This window comes from Myotis nattereri, assembly GCF_964212035.1.
Source record: "Myotis nattereri genome assembly, chromosome: 3".
In the NCBI taxonomy this organism is placed as follows: Eukaryota; Metazoa; Chordata; class Mammalia; order Chiroptera; family Vespertilionidae; genus Myotis; species Myotis nattereri.
The window spans coordinates 136,344,142-136,368,864 of record NC_138077.1 but is presented as its reverse complement, the minus strand read 5'-3'; the positions used below and the strand labels follow the sequence as shown (position 1 = coordinate 136,368,864).

General features: G+C 47.8%; 1 protein-coding gene across 3 annotated transcripts; it reads left to right on the top strand.

Moving 5' to 3' along the window:
* Window positions 1–1,634: 1,634 nt before the first annotated feature.
* On the top strand, window positions 1,635–24,212 carry ATXN1 (ataxin 1; the record flags this gene model as incomplete). 3 transcript variants are annotated; one of them, XM_081087726.1, is made up of 3 exons in its annotated part: window positions 1,795–3,696; window positions 18,509–19,035; window positions 23,892–24,212. In XM_081087726.1, the coding sequence occupies 3 exons, from the start codon at window positions 1,795–1,797 to the stop codon at window positions 23,947–23,949; spliced, it is 2,487 nt and encodes an 828-aa protein (XP_080943852.1). In that variant the 3' UTR covers window positions 23,950–24,212. The 3 variants fall into 3 exon arrangements, with proteins under 3 accessions (XP_080943854.1, XP_080943852.1, XP_080943853.1); XM_081087728.1 differs by lacking the exon at window positions 18,509–19,035 and having other exon boundaries at window positions 1,635–3,696; XM_081087727.1 differs by lacking the exon at window positions 23,892–24,212 and having other exon boundaries at window positions 18,509–20,210.
* Between the last annotated feature and the right edge of the window lie 511 nt (window positions 24,213–24,723).

Here is a 24,723-nt window from a genome sequence, read left to right as displayed (position 1 = left end):
TTTATTTTTGTTTCTGCCCCAGTCTTTAAAGTGCCTCTCATCATATGAGAAACCCTATGATAACTGAAGTGCTCTTTGATGTTGAGACACCAAATTCCTAAACCTCCACCTTCAACATAAACTGATCATAGTCATTGTAGTTGGGGGACCTGGTCTCATGCCATTTGTACTTTTATTGTGATGTTTGTTCGTGATATTCAAGCAAAACCAAAAAGGACCACTAAATCATTGGCAAAATAAAGTAAAATTGCAGACCAGGGTGGGGTGTGTAAACTGTATAGGAGATGTGGAATAAGCTGGTGTTGGGAGTTGAGCGGAGGGGCGTCGGAGAAAAGTGTGTAATAATAGGGATATGAAAAGATTTTTTTAAAAAAGGATATGGCAATTGCTTCAGATAGACAAGGATCAGAGGCTGTAGGCTGCTGCCATATTTTGTGTGGGTTTTTTTTAAATCAGAGCATAGAAAAGAGTGTCTGGGTAGGAGGACCACTGTAACCCCAGGGCACGTGATCCCCACAGCGGTACCTCACAGCTTCCCAAAGTCATAGCATGGTGGCATTGTGCGTGTCTGCAGCTGCTGGCCGTAGGGGGCGCACACATCTGGCCCTTGTTACCCTGGTTCCCGTAGCTTCCATTGATGTTTTGTCTCCTGCCAGGTGGTCATCTCTTTGCCCACAGTCTTGGTGACTTGGAATTCAGTGTTTACTGGGAGACTGAGATATGCGTCTAAGAAATGGCTCCAGGTTCACTGTTTGTATGTTCGAGTGTAAACACACAGGTTCTGATTGGTCTGAAAGAAGTTTTACCTCCAGGGTTAAGGGTAGGCTGGCTCTCTCCAAGGAGAGCAGGGGCGGAGGGTATAAAAGGAAATTCAAAGGCCACTTGGAACGAGTCGGGGATGAAGCAAGTGTGTAACCATCATTAAAGAAGCCTTCAGTACACCTGCATGATTATCGAATTTTTATAAAAAACTGTAACCGTATTCCTTTTTTAACTGTCTCACCAATTTCTTTTGGTTTTCTGTTACCATGAGTGGCTGTACTGGGAATTCTTGTAAAGAGAATTGTTGTAAAGTTAGGATGGACCCGGAGTCAGGTGGCATCTTCGAGTGGTGGCTCTAACAGATGGGGATTCAGAGATAACATGCAAAGTCCATTGAGGCTCTCACTCCTAACCTGCCCCTCCCCAGGGCCTGGCTTGGAGGGTGGGGCCCAGGGGACATTCCCTGATGTCATCCTCCCTGTGAGTTTCACTTCATTTTCCAACAAAGTAAAGAAGAGGTGAGGCATGGAACCAGCATTTCCGAAAAGAAAACTTTAGAAGCACATTGTCTACCTTCTAATAAGAAAAAAGGAGAGAGGTATTGAGAAACGTGTCTTAGGGGAGTTAACTTCATAAAAAGGTCTCTGCTTTAAGTTTTGACTTGCTCCATGTCTTAATCCTCTTCCCGAGAGGATGTCCGCCGAGGCCACTGTTTTAGCTGTCTCAGTGCCGGGGCTAGAATCATGTTTTCAGAATTTGCACGGAAGCCAAAGCCTAGTCTCAGTCTTGGGAGGATGCCCTTTTCCGGTGCTGATGTCTTGATTTCTTTTCCCTCCTTCCCTTTCTCTTCCTTTCCCTCTTCCTTTCCCCAGATTCCAGAGCTGCTGCTGGCGGACTGCACCCACGGGGAGATGATTCCTCATGAAGAGCCTGGATCCCCTACAGAAATCAAATGTGACTTTCCATTTATCAGACTAAAATCAGAGCCAGCCAGACAGTGAAGCAGTCACCGTGGAGGGGGGACGGCGAAAAATGAAATCCAACCAAGAGCGGAGCAACGAATGCCTGCCTCCCAAGAAGCGCGAGATCCCAGCCACCAGCCGGCCTTCGGAGGAGAAGGCCACCGTCCTGCCCAGCGACAACCACCGGGCGGAGGGCGTGGCATGGCTCCCGGGCGCCCTTGGTGGCCGAGGTCACGGGGGCGGGAGGCATGGCCCGGCGGGGACTGCGGTGGAGCTTGGTTTACAACAGGGAATAGGTTTACACAAAGCGCTGCCCACGGCGCTGGACTACTCCCCACCCAGCGCGCCCAGGTCCGTCCCGGCGACCACCACGCTGCCCACGGTGTACCCTCCCCCGCAGTCAGGGACCCCGGTGTCGCCCGTGCAGTATGCGCACCTGCCGCACACTTTCCAGTTTATTGGGTCCTCCCAGTACAGCGGGCCCTACGCAGGGTTCATCCCCTCCCAGCTGATCTCCCCAACGGCCAGCCCCGCCACCAGCGCGGTGGCCTCGGCCGGGGGCGTCTCCACTCCATCCCAGCGCTCCCAGCTGGAGGCCTATTCCACTCTGCTGGCCAGCATGGGCGGGCTGAGCCACGCCTCAGGACACAAGGCTGAGCAGCAGCAGCAGCAGCACTTGGGCAGGACTCCAGGGCTCATGGCACCAGGGTCCCCACCACCCACCCAGCAGAACCAGTACGTCCACATCGCCAGCTCCCCGCAGAACGCCGGGCGCACGGCCTCTCCGCCGGCCATCCCCGTCCACCTCCACCCGCACCAGACGATGATCCCACACACCATCACCCTGGGGCCCTCCCCCCAGGTCGTAGTGCAATACACCGACTCCGGCAGCCACTTCCTTCCTCGGGAGGCCACCAAGAAAGCCGAGAGCAGCAGGCTGCAGCAGGCCATGCAGGCCAAGGAGATCCTCAACGGGGAGCTGGAGAAGGGCCGGCGGTACGGGGCCCCCACCTCGGCCGACCTGGGCCTGGTGAAGGCCGGCGGCAAGTCGGCGCCTCACCCCTACGAGTCCAGGCACGTGGTTGTCCACCCCAGCCCCTCGGACTACGGCAGTCGGGACTCCGCGGGGGTCCGGGCCTCTGTGATGGTCCTGCCCAACAGCAACACCCCCGTCTCCGACCTGGAAGTGCAGCAGGTCACGCACCGCGAGGCCTCCCCCTCCACCCTCAACGACAAAAGTGGCCTGCATTTAGGGAAGCCTGGACACCGCTCCTACGCGCTCTCACCCCAACAGGCTCTGGGCCCCGAAGGCGTGAAGGCCGCCACCGTCGCCACGCTGTCACCCCACACGGTCATTCAGACCACACACAGCGCTTCGGAGCCACTCCCAGTCGGACTGCCAGCCACAGCCTTCTACGCAGGGACACAGCCGCCCGTCATCGGCTACCTGAGCAGCCAGCAGCAGGCGATTACCTATGCCGGCAGCCTGCCCCAGCACCTGGTCATCCCCGGCACCCAGCCCCTGCTCATCCCGGTGGGCAGTGCCGACGTGGACGGGTCGGGAGCTGCCTCTGCAATAGCCACGTCGTCGCCCCAGTTTGCAGCAGTGCCTCACACGTTCGTCTCCACCGCCCTTCCCAAGAGCGAGAACTTCAGCCCAGAGGCCCTGGTCACCCAGGCCGCCTACCCGGCCATGGTGCAGGCCCAGATCCACCTGCCCGTGGTGCAGTCCGTGGCGTCCCCGGCAGCAGTGCCCCCGACGCTGCCCCCCTACTTCATGAAAGGCTCCATCATCCAACTGGCCAACGGGGAGCTGAAGAAGGTGGAGGACTTAAAAACGGAGGACTTCATCCAGAGCGCAGAGATCAGCAATGACCTGAAGATCGACTCCAGCACCGTGGAGAGGATTGAGGACAGCCACAGCCCCGGCGTCGCCGTCATCCAGTTCGCCGTCGGGGAGCACCGGGCACAGGTAATGTTCACCCAGGTCCCAGGCGGGGACACCCACCACACACCTTCCTCACTTGCTGGCGAGGTGAACGTCTTCCGGGCGCAGACTGTGCCGTGCTCTGGGGGGAGTGAAAGGCTTTCATTTGTACCCAGACTTTGGACTCTGAGTCTTCTCTAAGAAGATTCTCTAAGAGAATTAGCCCCGGTGCCCCAAGACGTCTGCTGTTTGCAGTGATCTAACTTCTCCGCACCTGGAGTGAGGCTAGTCAGGCCCCAGCCGCAGGACAATTTAAGGAAATCATCACTCAAGTTATGCTTTTGTTCTGGGGTTCAGGTGGGAACCTGACTGAGAAAGGCTGGGTTAAGGCCCTTCTAGAGGCCCATCTGCCCCTTTCTCCCCACCAGGAAGGGACACTGATGGTCAGGTAAGGATAATAGATGCCCAGAGTCACCCACCATATCTCATACCAACATCCGTGTTTTAAAATGCAGGTTTTATTGTTGGTCAGGCGTGGCGAGGCCAAGAGATGAGATAATGGCCATTGAAAACATAGTTCTTATACTCCCAGATCCCAAGAGGGGACATGCCACATGGGGAAGCACCAGGCTCAGTCAGGAGGCAGAGGGAGTGAGGAGAAAAGGGGGAGTATTGTGGTTTCTGTGGGGAGGAGTGGGTGAGAGGGTGAGTACGTGTGGGACTGGCTGGTTTGAAAACTTTATAGTTAGCTCTCCTCCTAGTTGTCTGGTACCTGCTGTGGGGTGACTGGGGCAGGTGGGCAGTGGCCAGGAGTCTGAGCCTCCTAAAGGAGGTGGCTGAGTGGTTTGCATATGAAGGGTCTGCTCCCAGCAGAGTTGATTGCTATCTCTAGGAATTAGCTAACCCCAGAGGGGCAGTCCCTCCAGAGTCAGCAAGGCCCCCAGATGTCAGAGCATCCGAACACAGAAAATAAAAGGCAGGGTTCATACAATCCAAGAAGTCAGGGCTGTCTGTCCCAGGTGCTCTGCTGGTCTTGGGGTGAATAGGAACCCCAAGAGTCATGTGTAGCCAAGCTGACTCCTGTTAGAAACTAGACCTATGATCAACTCTCTTATAATTTCCCTGGGCTCCTTCAGTCTACCCTTTTCCAGGCTCCTAAATCTCTTGGATGCATTTATTCCAAAGCCCATTATAGCAAACAGCAACGTCACTACCCAGGGTGACTGGGTCAAACAGAGTAGGCCCCCATGGGAACTCTCCTGGCGGTAGTGCCCGCTCTCAGGGGATGTTTCCATCAGGGACTTTGAAACTCTCGGCTGTGACAGCACCTCCTTCAGGTGTGAGTTGGAAAAGGGTCAAGGCTTAGCTGATGGGACATTTACAGAAAATAAAACAAACAAAACAAGACAAACTAGTTAATGGTTTGAATTGTTTTAAGTACATTTTTAAAAGATCAAGTGAAGTGGAGGGAGGCCAATTTTCCAAAGTGTTTTCCGGAACTCCTTTTGAATGACCGGATGTGGGATCTTACACAACAGCCAGGACCTGCCTTGCCAAGAGCTTTTAACCCCAAATATTTTTCTTTTTTATGGTGAGATGTCACTGTAGGCTTAGACTCTTTGGTAAGACCCACAAAAGATTTCTCAAAGTTCTGAGTCAAAGAAAGAGCGAAACTCAAGCTTTTTAAAATGGCATCATTATGTACAACTCACTACCCATCCGTAGTTGCTGCTCACTCCGACCTTCCTACATGGATTGGGGTCGGTCCTCGTAGGAAAAAGGAATTCTCTTTAGCAAAGCTGTCTTTTTAAGAGTCCCCAGGAGAAGCGTGGTAAATAAACAAGAATGAAAAGTAAATGTGTTTTTCATGGTAGTTTTTTTTTTTTTTGATCCTTAAAGCGTTAGTGTGCACAGAAGTAGGAATGGAAAGAGGTGTGATATTTTTAAACACTCCTGGTTCCTTACCAGCATCTCTTTCAACTTGAGAAGAAAGAGCAGCTCTAGCCGTGGGCCGTATCTCTGAGGCCCTGGCAGCCTCTCACACCAGCGCTCACGGCCTCTTTAGGTTTCAAATGGACCTGGCAGGTCTTAGAGAGGAAGCAAGCATCTCTCTGTGTTTTCCCTGCTTGATACTTTGCAGAATGAACGTCTAAATGATAGAGAAATTGGTTTCCAGGCCAAGTCTCATTACCTTCCCGTAGCCAGACCACTCGTCTCTCTGCTGACAGCCAAGGTGCAAATTAGAAGGTGGAATATTTGTCACAGCCTGTTCGCAGGTCTGTCAGGAGGGCCCCTGTGTGGTCGGGCTGCGTGCTGGGAATGGCTTCTGGAAAGACCTGTGAGAGAGCTGTTGTAGAAACAAGTGCAGGCCCCCAGCACAGCCAGTGACTTGTCACTCTACTGGGAGCCTATCAGAAACAGGCTGACATCATCACAGTGAAAATACTCCCCCAGCTGTGTCTGCCTCAGTGACAGAGCAGAGTCCTGGAGAGTCAGGGAGAACTCAAGTCCGGATTTAATTTACGTGCCCAGGACGGGGTGCTTCCCTCTGTGACCGGTGTCACTGAGAGCTCTCTCCCCAGCCTGCAGATCAGTCCATGTCTTCCCTACTGACTAGAATCCTTGCACCTACAGGGAGATTAGAAATGTGCAAATTGTTTAACTTAATTAGCAAAATCATAGATTTGATTGGGGAAGTTGAAGGAGCAGGGCTGGTTTTTCCATAGTAGGTGGCTTTATAGCCCTGGGCATAAATCCTACCTGGTTGGGGGGCCTCAGGAGGCCTGACCTTATAAAACCCAAGCAGGGTCTGACCTTATAAAACCTAAGCAGGATCCCGAGAAGGCCATGTGGCGCAGAGAAAGCCAGGAGTCTGGGTGCCTGTCAGCTGCCAGACCAGTTGTTTTACCTCTCAGAGCTGCCATTTTTCTCATCTCGAAACAGGTAGATGACCCCTTACACCTGGTAGATACTTGGACCTCCTTGTCCTGTAATCCTTGGCTTTCCCTCCTGCCCTGCAGAACCGCCCTTATGAAACTGGCCAGCACCAACACCAGAACCAGGGGCCATAAAGGGCACCTCCGCTGACCTCACACTCAGGACCCGCCGTAGACCGTAGATGGAGGGGAACTAAAGCCAGCCTGTGTGAAACAGAGGGGCTTTATTTTGGTGATTATTTTTAAGGAGCTGATTTTCTTATTATTATTATTCAAAGATGCCTCCAATGTTGTTTCTAGCTGAAGCACCAGACGAGGCAGTATAGGAGAAAAATACTTTCCTGTATTCGTCCCCATCCCTGGGGCTGGTCTTACGCAACAGGACATTTCTGTGCACCCCAGTGACCCACCCCAGGCGTTATCCCTTACTACTATGGGCTCCACAGGAAGCTTCTTTTGGCCACTCTGCAGTCTTCTTCCTCTTCCGGTGAAGGGCAGGTAGCACACTCCCTCCACCCCTGCCGGGAGGGTCCCTGCTTCCATCCAGTCTGCCCCTCAGCCCTGGTGATTCTGGTTGAGAGCCCCAAGGGACAGTAGAATCACTTCCCTCAGAGCCTCACTCCCAAATATAATCCACTTAATATTCTCCAAGTTTGAGTCCGTAAGTCTGTGGCGAGTCCCAGAAGAGATCCCAGGCAATAGGAGTGTGAAGCATCACCTGCTTGGGTGGGAAGCAGGTTGGCTGGAAGGAGAATGTGGGATCTGGAGCCAAAAAGACCTCAGCCTGAATCTGCCCCCCACCACTCTGTAGCGCCGGGGCCTTGTGCAAATATTTACAAATAATTGCACAAATAATGTACCATGCAAATTCTACCCCGGCCTTCCATCCTTGGTTATGTAGTGGGAATAATGTAAGAATTAAAGAAAATACATTTAAAGGAACCAGCACACGATGTAGCACGTAGTGGTCCCTCAACAATGTTAGTGTCCTGTCCCTGCTTCCCTTAAGTGACTTCGGCCCTGAGAAGGGAAATGGTTGGCTTCTGAAAGAGAAAAGGCTCTGTGCTCTATAGTAAACAGAGTTTATGGAAGGAGAGATAGTTTAGAAAAGCCCAGAAAGAAGGCTGACCTTTCCCAATGAGCTATGTGTACCCTGCCTGTGTTCCTGTGGCATGTTCCCAATGACGGGCCCGGAAGCATGCATACAGCTACTTCTACGTGTGAGCGTACACATGCAGCGCTTTCCTGCGTGTGCACTGGACTGGAGGGGTGGATGCATGGTCCAGCCCTCCACATCAGTAAGAGGACCCAGGCGGGGACTGCGGCTCATGGGCCTCTCCTGCAGCAGGCCTGCTAGGAGTGTCCGACCTGGGGGGTCTTCAGCTTCCATCTGGCAAACAGTGTTCTGTGTGTGAGCAGCCTCCTACCTCTCTGCCTCATGCTCCCCAGGCCTCAACTTTTCTGAAAAGTACACATACTTGGCTCAGAAGACTTGGAGCAGATCTTACTTGAAAAGTGCTCTGGGTGACTCTTTTCTTGGACTGCTTCTCTCCTAACTGCCGAGCTCCTTATGTTAGTGGGACTGTCTGTCGCTTCCCACATCCTCCTGGGGTGACTGCTTCCCGTTACCGCCACGGCGACCGCTTAATATTCAGTGCCACTTCCTTCCCCCAACTGTCCTGGCGTGTCTGTGTGTGGGGGGGTTCACTCATACGGCACGTTATAATGATGTGCTTACTGCACGTTTACCCCGATGGCTTTTCGTGCATCCTACTATTTTTTAATTTGACTGCTGTGTTCTGTGAGTCATCCATGGTAGCATTATGCAGTTAATGGATTAGCTGCTGCCTAAAAATAGCCAAAGCCCTCATGCAAGCAGCACATAAGCTGGTGTAGTCCCTCCGCAGCCAAGGCAAGCCGACGTGCCAGCGTTCCACATGCGGAGCCTGCCGGGAATGAGTCTTAAAGAACCAAAGACAGATAGTGGCTGCCCTGTGTTGGAAGCCCAGAGCCGGGCCGGTGGTCCAGGTCCTGGTGGAGAACCTCCTCTGGGTTCTGATGCAGGAATGGCAGCAGCAGGGAAACAGCAGCACGCCACGTGGCTGTGGTGTGTGTGTCCCTCCCAAGGAAGATGGGGGAAGAAAGAGGCTCTGTTCAGCCTTTGAGATGTAAGTCCCCCAACGAGGTGATCTCACGTGTTGTTTGTAGCTTTTTAAAAAATAAGCTTTAATTGTTAAGAGTAGTTAGTTCTAGGTTTACAAAAAAGTTGAGCAGAAAGTACAGAGTTCCCAGACGGTGTCCCCTATGAATGAAATCTTGCATTTGTGCAGCATATTGTGATGGTTGATGAGCCAGTATTGGTATGTTGTCATTAACTAAAGTCCATCTTGTACATTAGGCTTTATTCTTTGTGGTGTATTTTCTGTAAGCTTTGACAAATGGGTAATGTATTTTGTATGATATTATAACCATGCCTTAGGGCAGTGGTTCTCAACCTTCTGGCCCTTTAAATACAGTTCCTCATGTTGTGACCCAACCATAAAATTATTTTCGTTGCTACTTCATAACTGTAATGTTGCTACTGTTATGAATCATAATGTAAATATCTGATATGCAGGATGGTCTTAGGCGACCCCTGTGAAAGGGTCGTTTGACCGCCAAAGGGGTCGCGAACCACAGGTTGAGAACCGCTGCCTTAGGGTATCATACAAAATGGTTTTGCCACCCTAAAGACCCTTTATGCGCTGCCTACTTATACTACCACCCCCACCCCGAGGCCCTGGCACCCCTGATTGTTACCTCTCTCTAGTTCTGCCTTTCCCCAGAGTGTCACATAGCTGGACGCAGACACAATGTTGCTAGGGTCCAACCCCAGCAGGTCCAGGGGTTCCCAAAAGTATAGACGGAGTCGGCGAAGAAGGAATGACACGGAGGCAGCGTTCAGTTGATCAGCAGCCTAGCCAGGATCTCTAGTCAGGATCTCCAGCCAAGTTCTGGTCTGGATCTCCAGCCAAGTTCTGTTCAGGATCTCCAGCGAAGTTCTGGTGTTTATTGTCTTGTTACATCTGTATTTATACCAGTTGATTTTAATCCTGTCAATTTCTATTGCAAAGGTTAGGGCGTTTCTTATCTCCATTCCAGGGAGTAAAGATTATGTAGCTTAAGCGTGATTGTTTGTAGTTAAAGTGATTAACTACCTGCCTGGCACTTAGTTAAGGGGTTTTATCACCTCCCTAACTTCAGGGAAAAATCCCTACCTGGGGAAACAACCTTTCTCTGAGAGGTGACCTTCTTTAAAACACATAGCACTAAGGGGAGCAAACATATTAAGAACAGTATGCTATATATGCCAGGTCCATTGAAACATATGCTGTGCAGATGTTTCTTTCCTGCAGCGACTGTGTCAAGCAGCAAGGATGGACCGGCTTCCGGCACAATGTAGCCTTTCAGACTGTCCTCTTTCACCTGGCAAAATTCATTTATGGTTCCGCCCTGTCTTTCTGTGGCTTTGGTAGTTCATTTTTTTTTTTTTTTAGCACCGAATAAAGTTGTTGTTCTTGAGAGACAACCAAGATGGTGGCATAGGTAAACATCTGAATTTGCTGTCGTGCACAACCACATTAAAACTACAAATAAAAGACAAAACGAATACCATCCAGAACCACGGGAAGGCTGGCTGAGTGGAAATTCTACAAGTAGAAGGAAGGAGAAAAGCGCATTGAGTCCAGTAGGAGGTGCAGAGGTGTGGAAGTGTGGAGGTACGGAGGCGCGCGCGAAAGGGGCTGGCAGCTGGGTACGCTGTTGTCTTTCTCAATCGGGAGGGAGATACAAGCTCCTGACTGCTCTGAATTCCAGTTCCAGGTGAGAATTTAGGGACCCAGACTCATACAGAGAGAAACTGGACTGTCTGGCTTCAGGATATGAGGGCGGCTTTCTCGCAGAGGTGCTTGCAGCGGTCATTGTTCCTGCACAGGGCCACGGGACACAGACCACAGGACCTCTCCTAGGCAGAGCAGACTGGCAGCCATTGTGGTCTGCTCTGCCCTGGTGATTCCCTGAGACCCAGCCCCACCCAATTTACAACCCCACCCAAGCTGTGCACAGAGGCTTTTGCATATGAATGGCCTGTCCTTTCTCCCCCTAAAAACCTAGGCAGACTCAGTGAGTGCCAAAGCCCCATTGAAGCAAGTCCTGCCCCATAAGGGTGTCTCCAGCACAGAAGTTCTCCCATTGTAGACACAACCGGTCCTCACAACCAATTGGCCTGGAGATCGATTCCTCCCAGTGATACCAACAGCAATCAAGGCTTAACTACAACAAGACTGTGCACACAGCCCACAAAGGGGTGCTCCAAGAGTGTCCACCTCAAGTAATTGGGGAGGCTGAGCCACTGGGCTCTATAGGACACCTAGCACACAAAGCCACTCTATCAACACAGGGAAGCAGCCAAAATGTGGAGACAAAGAAACAGGTCACAAATGAAAGAAATGGAGGAAAGCAAACTACTGGATATAGAATTCAAAACCACGGTTATAAGGTTACTCAAGAATCTTCTAGAAACCTCCAAGAAATTTAGTGAGACCCCCCCAAGGATATGAAAAAGGACCAATTAGAAATTAAGCATACACTTACTGAAATAAAGAATAATATACAGAGATCCAACAGCAGACTAGAGTACCCTAAGAATCAAGTCAAAGATTTGAAATACAAAGAAGCAGAAGATACCCAACCAGAAAAGCAAAAAGAAAAAATCCAAAAATATGAAGATAGTGTAAGGAGCCTCTGGGACAACTTCAAGCGTACCAACATCCAAATTACAGGGGTGCCTGAAGAAGAGAGAGAGCAAGATATTGAAAACATATTTGAAGAAATAATGACAGAAAACTTCCCCTACCTGGTGGAAGAAATAGTCTTACAAGTCCAGGAAGCGCAGAGAACCCCAAACAAAAGGAATCCAAAGAGGACCACACCAAGACACATCATAATTAAAAAGCCAAGGGCAAAAGACAAAGAGAGAATATTAAAAGCAGCAAGAGAAAAACAGTTACTTACCTACAGAGGAGTACCCATACGACTGTCAGCTGATTTCTCAACAGAAACTATGCAGGCCAGAAGGGAGTGGCAAGAAATATTCAAAGTGATGAATAGCAAGAACCTACAACCAAGGTTACCCAGCAAAGCTATCATTTAGAATTGAAGGTCAAATAAAGAGCTTCACAGATAAGAAAAAGCTAAAGGAGTTCATCACCGCCAAACCAGTATTATATGAAATGCTGAAGGGTATCCTTTAAGAAGAGAAAGAAGAAGAAAAAGCTAAAGATAAAAATTATGAACAACAAAGTGACAACAAATACATATCTATCAACAAGTGAATCTAAAAATCAAGTGAATAAAAAATCTGATGAACAGACTATACTGGTGAATATAATAGAATCAGGGGCATATAAAGGGAGTGGACTGGCAGTTCTCAGGGGGAAGGGAGTACGGGGAGAGACTGGACAAAAATCGTATACCTATGGACGAGGACAGTGGGGGGGGGGGTAAGGACAGGGGGTGGGGTGGGAACTGGGTGGAGGGGAGCTATGGGGGGGGGAAGAGGAACAACTGTAATAATCTGAACAATAAAGATTTTAAAAGTAAATAAAATAAAAAAGGTAAAGGTTTAGAGGAAACTCTAACAAATCCAGTATAAACAGATCCCCCCCCACCCCCCGCAAAAAGAAAGTTGTTCTTTATGCCACAGTTTTGTTAATCCTCACCAGAGGATATGTTCCCATTGATTTTTAGAGAGAGGGAGGAAGAGAGAGAGAGAGGCATCAATTGGTTGTCTTTTTCCTGTATGCACCATGACTGGGGATCAAACCTGCGACCCTTTGGTGTACGGGATGATTCTCCAACCAACTGAACCACCCGGCCAGGACCAAGACAAGCATTTTTAAGCCCTGAGAGAGGAGAGCCAGTGGGATGGAATCTGTGTGCCGAGAGCTGCCCTGGTGGCTTGCTGAGCAGGTCCTACGGGCCTCCCAGCAGTGGGGGCCCTGGGAACCACGCAACGATGTGCAGGAAGCACCCAGCTTGTGGCTTGGGATTAGTGTCTGGAGGCCCCTCAGCACCAGCCTGGAGTTTACTAAGCAAGCCTGAGACACCCACCGAGGACTGAGTCAGGCCTGCACCGCGATGTTTAAATACTGGAAACAACACTCACAGATGTCCTACACTCAGCTGAAGACGTATGCCTGTTTTCATTGATAATTTTTCAACATTGATGTAAGTGGGTCTCTTGCTGAGCTCTTTAGTCCTTGTTCCAGGGTTTTCTGGGGTTCTTGATGTGGAGAATGTAGTCATGCAAACTGGCCTTCGAGGAAAGCAGGCTGGCTTTTCTCTTCAGGTAACACAGGATCAAGAATGTCACTGGCAGACAAGTTAGGAACTCCCAATTTAATAACTGCACCGGACGCGGACACCCACTGAAACCCGCTCCGGAGCTGCCGTGGCTCCAGGACCAGGCAGAGTCGGTACATTTGGGAGACTACCAAGCAAAATGTTTTGTCAGATGCCCTTCACATTTGTGAAAACAGGGACTCCTGTTAAGGAAATAGGAGGCAAATTTAAGCAGCAGACGTTTTGTGTTCTTTATATCTTGTTTTTGGTGCTATGCACATATGTGTGTATATAGACAGCACCCATCGAAATATTCAAACAGCATAAATATGTGTTTATGCATACAGTGTTTAAATACAATAGTTATTGACTGAGTAGTTAAAGGAATTTTATTGAACTTATACACAGAAGAGCAAGGAATGATCATAAAATCCAGTCATTAGCCGGAGCAGGACTGTGATATTGAATAAATTATTATTGGTCCAGCTGTGCTGCTTGCTTGTCCTGATTGCTCCATTTGAATAGAAGGTGGAGGTGGTGGGTTTAGAGTGTTGGTTTAGGGGGCTGGAGAGAGGGAGGGAAGACAGACTTCTCAGAGAAGCAGTAGTGAACACATGGGGTGCCTGCAGCAGCGGGGGTGGGGGGGGGGCGGAGAAGGAGGAGGGTAAAAGGTGATCTGGCCCTAAAAGAGAAGTCCTGGCTTCCAGGCATCCAGAGATGAGAAGCAGTGGGCCTCCAGCTGACATAAGGACAGAGGCTATTCATGCTCACATTTTATCCTACGACTGCTTCACGTATTTGGAAAAAGATACATTTATGGATGAAAAAGATGGACTGTGTGGCGCTGCCAGGAATTATGTAACGTCCTTTGGTTTTTATATGGTGCTGCCCTCAGGAATGTGTGTTCATTGGGGTTTAAGCAGAGACCGTTTGAACCCCCACAAGGTCATGAAACGAATGGTTATTAGCACAGCTGAAATAGCAAAGATGAACCTCAAGAGTGCAGAGAAAGGAACCAAAGTTTGATTCTATGAGGTCATGATGAACTCAGTGTCTGACAGGGACGCGCTGAGGGAGGCCGCTAAGGCTCAGCCCAGAAAGCTGCCTGTGAGTGGTGAGCCAGCCCCCAGGCAGGTGCTGCCCCTCTCCCTGGAGAGGACTGGTCGCCCAATTTAGTCCCCGCTGAAAAGAAGCAAGGACAGCCAGCGCCTGTGTCTAAACATTGACCTCTGTTGGCCAGTTGTGCCGTTGCAGTGTTTTTGCAAATAGACGGCAAACACGGAACTAGTTATTCATTGACAGTTAATGAAGAAGTCACAGGGAGGGATTTTTCCATCGAAGTATATATGGTCGTGTCTGTTTTCTTGAAATTCCCTTAGAGAGGAGCCTCATCTACCTCCAAGCACGCAGTCAGTGCTGATGGGTGCTGCGTTGGGCATGCTCAGTACAAAGCTGATGACCTGGTTTCATGTTTGCCTTCCCTCTGTAAACACACTGCAAGGCGTGCACCTATTACAGGCCAGAAAGCATCCTAGACTTTGGGCATGGAAAGATGAGCAAAACGGACAAAATCTCCACCTTTGTGGAGCGAATAGCAGTGATGGCAAACCTATGACACGCGTGTCAGAGGTGACACGCAAACTCATTTTTTTGGTTGATTTTTCTTTGTTAAATGGCATCTAAATATATAAAATAAATATCAAAAATATAAATCTTTGTTTTACTATGGTTGCAAATATCAAAACATTTCTATATGTGACACGGCACCAGAGTTAAGTTAGGGTTTTTCAAAATGTTGACACGCCGAGCTCAAAAGGTTCGCCATCATTGGCATATAGTCTTGTGGGAGTTTGGGGAAAGAGGTGAAACAAATAGCATGAGTAAAACAATAACGCATCGAAAGATAGTACGTGCTATAGGGGAAAACAAAGCAGGGTAGAGAGGGCAGGAAAGCTAGGGATGGGGTGTTGTTATTTCAAGCAGGGTGGCCAGCGAAGCCCTGGGAAGGGCAACGGAAGGCGACAGTGCACAGGGCAGATGGGATTCCAACCACAGGAACTAATGTGGATACAGACGCAGAGGTGCAGGTGCAGTTTAAGGACCAGCAGGAGACAGGTCACTGTGGTGCAGTGAGGAGGGGGCATGCAGACTGCGGCTTGTGCAAGGTGCTTGTCCTCCCAGTGAGAGGGAGCTGGCTTGGCCAGGACAGGGGCAGTAGAGGCAGTGAGACGTGGTCTCATTCTAGGTAAATTTGGAAGAGAGGACAGACAGGATTTGCTTTGTGATTTGATGAGTGTAGTATGAAAGAGCCGAGTCAAAAGTGATTCTGGGCCCTTGAATGACTGGAATAAAGGAAGTGCCATTCACGGAGATGAGAAGAGCCTAAGAGGTGCCAGTGGGCAGGGGCATATCAGGAGGTCTGTTTTGGACACATTGCATTTGCGTTACCCCTAGGTAGCCACGTGGACATCATGAGATTACATGGTGGCCGGGATCCAGGTGTGCCTTGTGAAAGTTACTTGTTTTACACGCATGTTGTCTCCCCACTGAAGCAAGAGCTAGGTCTTAAACAACAGGTTCTCTTCTGCAGTCCCTCACATTTAGCAGGTGCTCAGTGTGGTTACTGAACTTTATTACAACTGCAAAACCTGGAGTGGGAACACGTGATCAGCAACATTGGAAGCTCTCAGCACCATAGGGGAGACCTGCTTGGGCCTCAAATTCAAGGAACTCACAGCCTCGCCGTTCCAGTTTAAAGTAACATCCTGTCACAAATCCCACCAAGTCTGTTTCTGGCCAGCACAGTAGCCATCAGCACAGATAGCATGTTTTGAAGTAGATAAGTCTTCTCCAAGGGAATTTCAAACAGACCTAACTACATATACTCTTCCTGAAAAATCCCTCCGTATGGTTTCTCCATTAACTGTTAATGGTCAGTTAACCTTTAGGAATGTTTATGTCCTTCTGATAAACCTAACTATGAAATACACAGATTGGTTATGGATATTTTAGTATCCTTTTCTGAGATATGTCCAATGAGAGTTTAACTTTCACCAAAGAAAGGGAAAATACTTACTTTAGTTGACATACATGCAGACCCCAAAAAAGTACATTTTCTAGATAATTCAGGTTACATATAGTCAGGAGGGAAATGTCTGAGGATAAATATTCGTGAGGATGAATAATCAGTGAGGAGAAAAAGTAGCATTTGGCATGAGCTATCCAGTCCACTGTTTACAACAATCACATTATCTGAATAATCTTTCACTGTTGGTTTGTGTAGACTCACCTGAGGATGTGTGTGTGGCATCTTTTCCAGGATGTCAGAGCTCCTTTGGGAGGAGGCAAAGCCAGAATTTAGGAAGAAGGGACCAAAGACAAGCCTTTGAAGTGGTGGAATATATCTTCCCAAACCTACCCAAGTTAAAATAAATTCCTTTATCATCAGCTCTTTTTAGTGCATATCTTAAATATTCTCTCCCTCATCACTTTTCTTTCATGACTTGTTAGGTAGGCTGTTCAAGCTACAGACGACCTCATGGTATTTAATTCTAAGACCTGCCTTGGGAGTGTTGAGATGAGGGAGTAATGAAGGGCTTTCAAATGCCCCCAAACTTTATGGAGTATATAATTGGAAGCATATGCATCTACATCACAGCCTTTGGAATAATCAGTAGTGTTACTTGTTATAAAGGCCTTGAAAACATTTCTTCTCAATGAGTCTGTAGATACTGGGTAACACGTAAAAGTCTCAGATAGACTTGCCTATGAATATGCAGTAGACATTGTTTTCAGAACATGAAATATTGGCTGCTCTGAGGAGTGTGTACAGTATCGCTCACACACCAAGAAAACTGTCAACTGGTAGGTATTAGGCTTTCTGTCGGCAAGGAGACAGACTGCCCGAATCAGGGGATCATCCAGGAACATGCAAAGCCAAAAAGGCCAATATGTTTGCAAATAGGGCTTCCAGTATTATGAATGTCACATGACCTCTGACAGCTGTTAGGCAGGGATAAGCAAACAGTGAGTCTGGTAGATTCTTAGGAGATATTTATACTTTAGAACTTTGTTTTTATGGCTTGGAAATACAGTTTAAAAATCCCCACTTGAAGAAGGATTGGTTCCTCTGCTCAGTTTGTGATGTTAATGGCTCTAAGAGGTTTGGGGCAGGATTTAGGAGCCAGCTCCAGGGTGGCCCTCCCACTTGGAACTCAGTGGTCATCCCCATCTGATACTGTAACTTGTATGATTGTTCATATGTATATGCAAATATATGTGTGCAAGATATAAATGTAGCTCTGTAATTGAATAGCAGCCTCATCACACATTTATATGGGGGGACTAGAATTGTATGAGTAGGTGTAAGGCAAACACTATTTCACAATTTTCTGTACCATGAAACAAACCATGAGTTCCTGCCATTGGGATCCTGTTTGTTTCAAGTGACATTCACCACTGTTGGGGATAGTAGGAATGTCAAGTTCATCTCTCTTAGTGGTATTATATCTCTGTTCATAGAGGCAGAGATCGGGAGAAAGAAAAATGGGTTGGGAGACCAAAGAGACTGGATTAAATCCCAATTCCATCAATTCACAGCTGTGACATTAAGCAACTGATTTAATCTCTCCGAGACTATAATTATAGTTCCCTATTTATAAATTAGAACAACAATGCTTTTTTCACTAGTATATTGTTAGCATTAAACAAAAGGCTTTTTGTAAAGCTTGTATTGTAATGTTCAACAGATAGTAGGTACTCAAAAAAATGTTAACTTTCTTTACATTTTTAAAATATCCCAGAACTATGAAATGTTCCCCAGATGATATTCACATTGATATGGGCTCATGCTCACACACTATAGTAGTAGGCATGCGGCTCACAGGCTGAGAGTTTTACATGCTTGTTGTAGATGAACCAGGTCCTTGAGATGTATATGTCACATTAACCCTCTCCCAGCAACGTTCTCCCCTCAAACCTCCCCCCATTCTGCTTCCCCTAAATTCCTAGGGTACACATTCATTTATCCAATAGATATGAAGCCTCAATTATGTGCCAGGTACTCCTTTAGGAGCCAGAGATAGGGTGATTAACACATAGTGCCTCCCTCATGGAGCACACACAGTCCAGCTCAGACCCACATCAGCCCTGTCGCACAGAGAAGAGTCTTGTCCCATGAGCTAATCAAGCCGAAGGCCCGCGCCTTGCTCAATGCTGAACACTCAGATGTTCTTTCATCCTTGGGGATCGACGGACTTGTTTTCACAGAGCCCAGGCCTCGAACTGATACTCAGTAAAATGGTATTTTGAGCGCCGAAGGGACTTTTACACTGGCTTCTGCCCAACATCTGCATACGGTAAGTACAAATACAGCAGAAAATTAAGAGCCTCGGTAGTGTGTGTTAGTGGAGGAGATTTCTGGAACTGTCTCATTTTGCCCCATTCAGCTTCTGCACTGCACGTGTGTGAAATAAAACCCGAATAAAAGGTTTCACTTCCTTCCTTTCTGTCTCCCCTCTCTGTCTCTCACCGTCCCACAGGTCAGCGTGGAGGTGTTGGTAGAGTACCCTTTTTTTGTGTTCGGACAGGGCTGGTCGTCCTGCTGTCCGGAGCGAACCAGCCAGCTCTTCGATTTGCCGTGTTCCAAACTCTCCGTTGGGGACGTCTGCATCTCGCTGACCCTCAAGAACCTGAAGAACGGCTCGGTGAAAAAGGGCCAGCCCGTGGATCCCGCCAGCGTCCTGCTGAAGCACGCCAAGGCCGACGCCCTCGCGGGCAGCAGGCACCGCTACGCGGAGCAGGAGAACGGCATCGGCCAGGGAGGCGCCCCGATGCTCTCCGAGAACGGCGAACTGAAGTTCCCAGACAAAATCGCCTTGCCTGCCGCGCCCTCGCTCACCAACACAGAACCCAGCAAGCCCGCGGCCGCGAGGAAGAGGAGGTGGTCGGCGCCCGAGACCCGCAAACTGGAGAAGTCGGAAGACGAGCCGCCTTTGACTCTCCCCCGGCCTTCGCTCATTCCTCAGGAGGTGAAGATTTGCATCGAAGGCCGGTCCAACGTGGGCAAGTAGGAGCGGCGGCGCGGCGCGGCGCGGCGCGGGGAAGGGATTCGGCCCTCCCTTACCATTTGTATCCAGATTACTGTACTGTAGGCTAAATAACACAGTATTCACATGTTATCCTCCTCCTTTAGGTTTCTGTTCTTACCTTGTCGTTAGAGTTACAGCTGGTGTTGCGCAGGAGACGGTGCATATGCTTTTTCCACGAGTGTCTGGCCGTGGGCGAGCGGGGGCCGGCACGGGCGGCGCGGCCATGCGCCCGGTGGAAGGAAAGTGGCTTTGGAGTGGCTGCCTTTTCTAGCAGTGCCAGAAGCATCCGCTGGGCGCTGACTTCTGCTGGTTTCATGAGGAAGTTCCGGGAAGGGGATTGCAGGGGTGTGCGTGCGAGCGTGGGGGGCGAGGGCAAGGGGTGCGGGGGGGGGGGGGTGGGGGGGTGCAGCCGGGGTGCCACAGCAAGCGAGGGTCTTCTCTCTGCCTCCCCCTGTCTCAGGCTCTCAGCACGGGGTTGCAGCTCCAGAGACACGTCCTCAGGAGGTCTCACGTACAAAAGAAATATCAGGAACCCAGCCTCAGGGCATCCTAGAGAGGATGGAAAGCTAACCCTGTAAAAGAACATTTTTCCCCCCTCCAACATATTTTACAATAAAAGCAACTTTTAATCATATAGATATGTATTTCCCCCTATGGGGCCTGACTGCACTGATTTTTTTTTTTTTTAAGAGCAACTGCCACCCGTGGGATTTCGTTTCTGCTTCGCTAGTGCAGTGCCGTCTTGGGGTGTCTGGTGGGCAGGGCCGCCCTGGCTGCGTGGCTCCCCGAGGGTGCGGGGCAGCGGGGTGGAGCGCGAACGCCCACTCTGGTTCTGTGCAGTGTTAGGAAAACCGATCAGGTGGTCGCATTGACTTCCTCCCAAGAGGCAGGTGGAGCTGCCCTTCAGAGAGCTGCAGCAGCTCTTCACCTTGGGTTTGCAAATCTTTTGTCTTTTAACTCTAGTACTGTTTATAGTTCATGACTATGGACGACTCGGGTGCCACTTTTTTCAGATTCCAGTGTGACGTGAGGAATTGGATTTTGAAGATGAGCATATATATTGCTATCTCTAAGCACTTACAATGCTGTTCACACTTTATTACCAAGCATCTTGGTCTAGCATTCAACAAGTACTGTATCTCACTTTAAAGTCTTTGGGAAGAAACAACAACAACAACAAAAAACTAAGTTGCTATCTTTTTTCGACACTGTAACTGCATTTCAGCTCTGCAGAGTTTCTCACGGCAAGATATTGACAGTTTCAATGTGGTTTGAAAGGATGAATGTGAATCATGAACCAGTATGTGACAATGAATGACCACCCAGTGCAGCCTGGCGGGAAGGCACTTTCACTTTGATGTTTGAGAAAGGATTAAAGGCATATGCAGAGCTGGCAGAGAAACTGAGAGAAAAGGGATGGAAAAAAGAATACTCATTTTTGTCCAGTGTTTTTCTTTTTATGACGAACTTTTAAAGAACCTTGCGATTTGCACATCTTGAGTTCATAATTTGTGTGATATTCCTGCAGTTTTTATCCAATAACATTGTGGGAAAGGTTTGGGGGACTGAACGAGCATAAATAAATGTAGCAGAATTTCTTTCTAACCTGCCTAAACTCTAGGCCATTTTATAATGTTCCTTTCAAAATTTATTTTGGTCTTTCTACCACATCTGTCACAAAAACCAGGTCTTTGGCAGGACAACTCTGAGAATTTTCTTCAGATTCATTGAGAGAGTTTTCCATAGAGACATTTATATATGTGAGCAAGTTTTTTTTTTTTTAATTCATTATTGTTGTTGTTAATGTTTTTTCAGAATGACTTTTTTTTTTTTTCATCTGAAATCAAATCAAGATTTGGTGTTTGGTACAAACCCAGAAAGGTATTTCAGAATTTAAGCCTTTCATTCCCAGAGAGGTGAAATATTGTTTGTGGGTTTTGAGTTTGCATCTCAAAGTGCTTTAAAAAAAAAGTTTTATAAGTAGGAAGAAATTTTTAATATTCGTACTTGGAATGGCTGTAGCTAATCTGAATAAAAACTTCTGATTTTCCTTTCCTCATTGAGAAATAATACTTTTTTTTCCATTTCACAAATTTAAGAAGTCCTAATGTCAACCCACATTTTGGCTATCTAGTGTTCCTTCACATTTTGTTCTCACCAAGACTAATGAGTTTATAAACCATTTTCTGGAATGTACCAAAAACATTTGAATAGATAGAGAATAGCTAGAGCCGGTCCTTGACTCTATTTGAATTTCATCACCCTCCCTGCATGCTCACAGAGAGTTGGGTGGGTCTATTCTCGCAGTCATAATACTCCTTTAGTGCTGTATTTTTTAAAGCGTTTCTGTTCAGAGAACTTGCTTAATCTTCCATATATTCTGCTCAGGGCACTTGCAATTATTAGGTTTTGTTTTTCTTGTTCTTTTATAACCTTTGGTGGCAAGAGGAATACGGGGCTGCCACATCGACTTTGTCCTCATTGGCACCACTATTTACAGTAGCCACTCCTGTGGACTCAGAAAGACACACACCACCTGTTGGCTTACTTCGAGCATTGAACTAACTGGATCCACAACACCAACACTAAAATGGGAAAATATACATGATTGGAGCAATAGGAACATCATCATCATTTTTGTGCTTCTATTTCAGGTATAGGAATTATAAGAGGATCGGTTCTTTCTCAGCATTGTCCCATTTCACTCCCCTGCTTTTCCAGCATGTGCAATACTTTCCATGCCAATAGAGTCTGGTCAGTGTGGTCCAGTTAAAGCTCCCACCCTATTGGCTTTTTCCTTGTTTGGAGGGGAGGAGCTAGAAGGGGAGAGCCTCCCACTGCGAGCTCCCCCTGCTGCTGTGGATGCTGAGTGCTGGGCTGGAGCCTTCAGGAGCCCAAGTGTCTGTCGCCACGTTGCAGAAAGAGCAAGCAAAGGAGATCTAGGGGACCAGCTGCAGTTCCGCTGTCACCACGATGAATAGTGAATGTGGAGTGTGTAGAGGAAGGAGGCAGAGTCATTTCTAAGGCGCACTCTGGAGCAATAGAGCCAGCATCAACCCATTTTCCACGCCCTTTTCCGCAAGTGGGCAGGCCCCGCCTCAGGCCTGTGTCCTTGGGACTTTGAGCTGTGCCTCCGAGCGCGCTGGAAGTGATGTGTGTGTGAACTGTGAGCGTGCAGGCCAGTGGCTGTGGAGGGGCCGCCTGCCAGCACTGCTCCCTCTCCTCTGTGGCAGCTTTCTCTTCGAATAGGAAGAACATCCAGGGGACAGGGAACTCCTCCTGTTGGCAGACCTTGCTGAACTGAGGCTCCCAGAGCAGCCTCTGTCACCGCTTCTGTGGAGCAGACCTGGCAGTGACAGGCGTAGAAAATCTCCGGTGCCCTGCAGCTTATGAGAATCAGCCTTGTGCCTCTGTACCGTGTCCACTTTGCAATATTTGCCTACACTGTCTTTAGCTCTTTCTTTCCTGTTTTCCACTTTTAAACTAATAACAGCAGGCCTTTTGCATTTACAATGGAACACAATCACCAAGAAATTAGCCAGGGTGAAAAGAAAAAAATATATAATAAGAAACCAACAAACAAGAACCTCTCTTTATAGGGATTTCTACTAGTAAATATAGAAAATGACTGTTCCTTCGATTGTTTAACTTAAGAATTATTTCAGTTTGTCTGGGCCACACTGGGGTGCAGATAAAGAGATGGGTGCCACTTACCTCAAACCTTTTGAAGTGGAAATCCAAATTGCATTTTCATTGGGACTTTCAGGATAATTTTCTATGTCAGTCAATTTTGTTTTCCCCAACTCGCCCCGTTTGGTTTGGGATGATTTGATTTTCGTCACGGCTGTTGTCGATCCCCTTTCTGACTCTGCATTGTGACCCTCTGTGTTTTTTGTTGGGTGAGTGTGTAGGGATTCCCCCGCAGGAAGTGGCAGCAGCTTCCCCCTCCCCCCCACCCCCCTCCCCACAGGAACTCTGCGGAACCTTTCACACCTCTTACTCAGGGACGGGCTGGCGTGTGTGTGGTACACTGATGTGCCCGGAGCAGCACTTTGACTGCTCTGGAGTAGGGCTGTACAACTTCGAGGAATGTTTGGATTTCCTGCACCTTGTGGATTACTCCTTAGATCCTGCATAGATCGCAATATAATGCTGCGTGTTCACGAGGAACAGCAGCTCCTAGTAATCATAAATCCACTCTTTGCACATAGTTCGATCTTTACTGAAATATGTTGCCAAAATTTCTTTTTGTTGTAGCTTTGGAATTTTTGTTGTTGTTTGTTTTTTAAGGAAACAATTGACAATACCCTTTAACATCTGTGACTACTAAGGAAACCTATTTCTTTCATAGAAAAATCTCAGTGCTCTTGAAGACACTAATGCCAGGCTATTTCAGATTTGGGTGAAGAAGCAGAGCTCTTGGGACAGAAGGCCAGGCTTTTTGAGCTGTGTTGGTTGTCATGGCGACTGTTTCATGTACCATAAGCAGCTCAACAAACTGTGGCCTGTTCTCTCCTAACCCTTTGCACTTCCTGTTTTCTGGTCACCGTGATGATTCCAGGTGACAACAGGGCCGCCTGTCTCCCTGGCCCAACCCAGCTTCTTTGGCAGATATGAAAGAAAAGGGAATTATGCTTTTTTTTTATCCTTTAGAGTGGAGTGGAGGCCTTTGCTTCCACTTTTGTGTTTTCAACCCAGAATTTCTGAAATGGAGAATTTAAGACATCACGTAATAAATATACAGAGAATATACTTTTTATAAAGCACATGCATATGCTGTTGTGTTGGGTTGGTTTCCTCTTTTCCACGGACAGTGTTGTGTTTCTGTTGATAGGGAGACTCCAAACGATTTGCACACCTCTACTCTGGAGCCGAGACTTCTACAGAGATGACCTCGCTTCAATGTTACTGACTGATGGGATCTTTTCCTGTAGCACTAGACCTTGTGGGAATTTCCTTTTTTTTTTTTTTTCCTTCTTTTTAATGTACACCTAATCTGAGAAGCTGAAGAAAAGAAATTTTTGAGGCACTCACTTTGAGGAGTACAGGTAATGTTTTAAAAAATTGCACAAAAGAAAAATGAATGTCGAAACGATTCATTCAGTGTTTGAAAGGTATGGATCTATTGAAACAATGAGTTTCACACCTTGTTTGTAAAAAAAAAAAAAAGAAGAAGAAGAAGAAGCATAAAGGTTGAAAGTTACTTGTTTTTCTTTGTATATAGAAATTCGTTGCGTCTAAATGATCAGATCTGTATGGTTACGGCCTGGAAGAATTACTGCGTCAAAGGCTCTTCAACTATACCTATGCTTCATTTCTGTTTTCGTTACATAGAGCCCCCCTTCTAAGAGAGGGCAACTCTGTATTCTGCAGTTTGAGAATACTGTTCATTCCTATGCTGAAAGTACTTCTCTGAGCTCCCTTCTTAGTTTAAACTCTTAAGCCATTGCAACTCCTTTTTCTTCAGAAATGATATTTTGACATTTTCAGCACTTCCTGTTCCAATAAACCCAAAGAATATAATCCTGAACAAGAAGTGTTTGTAACAAGGGATCCTAGCTACCAATAAAACAGGACTCATCGTGAGGACAAAAAAAAATGTTCCGCCTTCTTTCCCCCCCACACCTCATTTAAATGGGGGGGGGGTAAAACACGAAATTCAATTC